Source organism: Ooceraea biroi, unplaced genomic scaffold (assembly GCF_003672135.1).
Source record: "Ooceraea biroi isolate clonal line C1 unplaced genomic scaffold, Obir_v5.4 UnassembledTig44, whole genome shotgun sequence".
Classification (NCBI taxonomy): Eukaryota; Metazoa; Arthropoda; class Insecta; order Hymenoptera; family Formicidae; genus Ooceraea; species Ooceraea biroi.
This window is the reverse complement of record NW_020825138.1, coordinates 1-4,616: the sequence shown is the minus strand read 5'-3', so window position 1 is coordinate 4,616 and position 4,616 is coordinate 1. Positions and strand designations below refer to the sequence as shown.

The following is a 4,616-nucleotide window of genomic DNA, read 5'->3' as shown; positions in this document are numbered from 1 at the left end:
TACGTATTTCCATTTTGGTTTCGTCAAGGGTTTGATAGTTGGCGGCGGGAGTGCTTCCACTGGACGTGGCATCATTCGGTACCATGAGTCGTGCATCCTGAACATGGAAGGAAGCAGCTCGTTACAGTCCTTCATCGTTCCTCCCTTGAGGAGAATCCTTGACCTTGGCGATAGAAAGTACGAGGCATTGGTATGTGTTACCGGCAGCTCGTTGTAACAATGTTCAGTTTGGCGGACTCGACATTCCACTGGTACACATTTAATGATGTAGATAACCTCCCCGGCTGTAACGGCTGTGTATCCAGGTGCCCTCATTATGCGGAATGCCATCTCGTCGGGTGCGATGCTGGAAAGGGAGAGCGCATTCTCGAGAATCTGTTTCTCGAGGGCGCATTTCTGTTCCATGATGTCCCGATACAGCTGGGTAAGTTGAGTCTTCAAGTGTTTTTCTACGTAGATGAATTTTGAGTTCACGTACGTGAAAATATCTAAGTTATCGACCGACACTTTAGCTCGTGTTTTGAAGGTGCGTCCCCTCTGGGTTTCCAGGATGAATAATTTCGGATGCTCCGTTTGGATGATCCGGTACCCACAGAGATTGAAATCTGTGGTTCTGGCCAGAGCGAACGTTGTCTCCTTGGTTGTTACTGTGTATATGGTTGGGGTCTCCTCTCGCCCTGGCTTCGCTGTTAATTTGTACGCCGTTCCTTCGTACAAGGCGTCGTAATGGTTAAAATGGCAGCTATCGCTGGGTACCACCGTCCAGTACGTTTCCGTTCCATCGGCGTCGCGACACTCCCCGTCTGAGGATTTGCAACGAACTCCCGATGGCAAGACTACTTCGTTAGAAGAGTGTTTGATGGGGATCTGGAAGCTTCTGGTGGTTATCTTGACCGTTGCTTGAACTACAGCATTGTCCCAGGTTCCGTATGGGTCACTGAATTGTGTGCCTGTGCATCGCCCGTCCGTCCCGATTGTTCCGGCGAAGGTGATGCTATGAGACGTGGTGGAGTTCGGTTTAATTCCCGTGAACAGTGCGTTGTTTCCCAGGAAGATCGATCCCGTTTCCATCAGTTTCTTGCAGGTGCTGGCAGATGTTTCCCTGATGTACTCGCGTCTTCCATTATGTACTACCGACACGTGGGAATGCATCCCGCAGTAGTAAATGGTCCGGTCGATTTCAATTTTGCATTGAATCGCCTGAGTGTGGTCAAACTCATTTAATTGGAGTAGTTGCACATAGACTTCTTCTGTATTGGGCTCCAGTTCCTCCAGGCTGCAGCCTCCTATGTCCGTGAGGGAGAGAGAGGTTATATTCAACCCCTCCCCGGCGCAATCGTATCCTACGAGAGCGCATGCAGGTGCACTCATGAAGGTGCAGAGTCCCAGGAAGATGGCGGTGGTGGTGTCCATGTTGATTGCTAGCCACGACTGGTGCTGGAGCGCTGGCGGCGTGCCTTATAACTATATTTATTAGCCGGGTGGTGGGGGTTTGTTCCCCTCGCGGCGCGTAGCTTATCTTCGTGTACAATTTTAGACCTAATCTTATCTATCGCTATTTTAACATTATGATTATCTAGTTTTTCGCGGATTCGGTACGGACCTACATATTGGTCCCCTAGTTTCCCTTTCGTCGGTTCTTTCAGGAGGTAGACATTATCTCCCACCCTGAATTCACGAGGGTTCGCCCTTCGATCATAGTATTCCTTAGATCGTATTTTAGCTTGTATTAAATTTTCGCGGGCTGCTGTTTGCGCATGTCTAAGTTTGTCAAAGAGGCTTGTGAGGTAATCGGAGTACGCTACATTTGGTTCGTTCTCTAGTTGTACATCGCTGGAGGGTGCGCGTGCGATTTTTCCGAACACGAGTTCGTGTGGTGTGTACTGAGTACCCTCGTGCACGCTTGTATTATAGGAAAACGTAGCGAGTTTCAAATGTTCGTCCCATTCGTGATTCTTATCGGTAAATTGTTTTAGGTACTCCCAGAGAACGTGGTGCGACCGTTCTATAGACCCGTTCGATTGCGGACGGTACGCGGTCGTCTTGTATTGAGTAATCCGGAACTTGCGCGCAATGTTGCGCATGAGGCTACTAACGAAATTCGTGCCTTGATCGGTCAAGAGCGCTTGCGGGGCCCCATAGATGCATACGAATTCGCTTACGAAAGCTTCGGCTATATCAACAGCAGTTGCGTGTTTTAGGGGGATGGCAAGGGAGTATTTAGTGAGCAGATCCTGGATTGTGAGGATGTAACTGTTTCCTGTCCTGGTGACCGGGAGTGGACCCATAATATCCATAGATATTTTATCGAACGCGTTACCAGGGGTGTCCGTCAATATCATGGGCTGACGGGTTTTTACTCGTACCAGTTTCTTTAGTTGACAGTCTCTACAGTCCCGGATGAATTCCTGTACGTCTCTCTTCAGGCGAGGCCAAAAGTATTTATATTTAATTCGATTATACGTTTTTGTCACTCCTTTATGTCCTCCTATCGCGGTCGAGTGATTTTCTGCGATGATGCGCGCTTTATCTGAGTCGGCTGGCTCTGTGATTTGATTCGAGCAAACAATAATTCTGGTAGGCGAGTCGCAGAACACGTTCTTTAGATGTTTATGCAACGTTTTCCATGGCACAGATTCAATATCCCCCTTAGAAATGGAGACAGTTTGTAAATTTAATTCCATCGTTACGTCTAACAGCGAATGTAGAGCCTCTTTTATGGTTTCTACCTGGGTTATAGCTGATACGCGATCTTTGATGACCAATGCGATTAGGTATTTGCCTCCGATTTTCGTTACTTTTGCTCGTCCTAACGTTCCGTCCTTTATCTCGGGTAGTTTATTGGTTTCCTTCAATTTACGCGCGCCCCTGTCGCACGGTGATCCTTGCTGAGTTATGAAGATTACAATATTATCTTTTCTGGTGGTTAGGTTATCTCGGACTTCGATGAGTCTGGCTCTATTTGGTTGAAAAGGTACGTCGATGGGATCAAAGATTGGGCCGTCTCCCTCACTTTCGCTGTCGCTGTCGGTTTCCTCGCCGGAGGAAACGATTTCGGTTCCTATCACTGTCGGTTCGGTTTCGGGTTGTTCCTGCGTCTCGTCGGTCTGGAACGTTGGAGGAGAAGGGGCATGGAATAGTGAATTATCGGAGTTCTCGGATACGGAGAGGGGGAGAACCTTTTGGGTGGTCGGGTTCCTAGAGAGAGCGTCTGCGTTAGCGTTTATCCTTCCAGCTTTATAAACAACTTCATACTCGTACTCGGCGAGTTTCAACCGCCATCGAACGAGCCTTGAAGTAGGGTCTTTAACGGAATGCAGCCAGACTAGCGGCCTATGATCGGTTACCAGAGTGAACTTACGGCCATATACATAAGGTCTAAAGTAATTGACGCTGTAAACAATAGCGAGCAGTTCCTTTTCGATTGTAGAATAGTTTTGTTCGGCTGTATTCAATAGACGCGAAGTGTAAGCTATCGGTAAGTCCTTTCCTATTGCTCCTTGACTCAATATTCCGCCTATAGCTACCCCCGATGCATCGGTGGTGACGACAAAAGGTTTCGTGAAGTCAGGGTACTGTAGGATGGGTTCCCGACAAAGAGCGTCTCGCAATTGCACAAATGCGTTGTCTTGCGCCGATTCCCAGACAAATGCGATATCCTTTTTCAGGAGGTTCGTGAGCGGTTTAGCTATTTTTGAAAAGTTAGGAATGAAACGACGGTAATAACCCGCTAGGCCCAAGAATTGTTTGACATTTTTCGCATTGCATGGTCTCGGAAAGTTCTGCACGGCCTCTATCTTTTTCGGGTCCGGTTTTACTCCTGACTCACCAATTACATGTCCGAGGTATGTAACCTCTCTGCGAAGGAATTCGCACTTGTCGGGTTGTAGTTGCAACCCTGCGCTTCTTAACTTATCTGCTAGTTTACGGAATTTTACAAAATGTTCCTGTAACGAACAGGAGTAAATGACAATATCGTCCAGGTAAACGAATGCTTCGATACCCTGTAGGCCCTCCAGTACTAGTGTGACGTCCTGACGTCCACCTCACACCCATTTTTAATTTTTTTTATTTACAATATTAATTATTAATGTATAACCGCTGATAGTTATTTTTGAGTGTTATTGATACTTACCATTTTGCTTCACTACTTATTATTAACCACAGGCTTACGTAGAGTGGTCTGTTATTAACCTAACCAAGAATATTATTTGCTTAGCAACCTAACCGACACATTTATTATGTTAGAAGCTTTAGCTTGATACTAGTTTTAATATAAAAATATATGAAGTAATAATATTAACATATATAAAGGGAAAAGAAAATATTAAAAGCACAAAAACAATATATATGTATAACTTAGTTATATGCTTTATGATAGATTTATTTAATTAATTTAGTCACGTATATATATATATATATATATATATATATATATTTTCTGAAACATAAAAGCTCAAAAACATACATAAAATCAGTAAAATATATCAAAACAGTTTTATATACTCTAGCAGTTAAATAAAATAATTTTGAAACATTTATTAATAATTCGATAAATTTATAATATTTATAATATTACGAGAATGGTAATATTTAAGATCGTTTGAACTGTAATA

General features: G+C 44.5%; 1 protein-coding gene across 1 annotated transcript; it reads right to left on the bottom strand.

Annotated features, from left to right (window-relative positions):
* Positions 1-1,409: 1,409 nt before the first annotated feature.
* LOC113563519 lies at positions 1,410-4,034 on the bottom strand (the record flags this gene model as incomplete). The annotated part of the gene is made up of 1 exon (XM_026975177.1): positions 1,410-4,034. A coding segment is annotated over one exon (2,613 nt), but the record flags the coding sequence as incomplete, so codon positions are not given.
* Between the last annotated feature and the right edge of the window lie 582 nt (positions 4,035-4,616).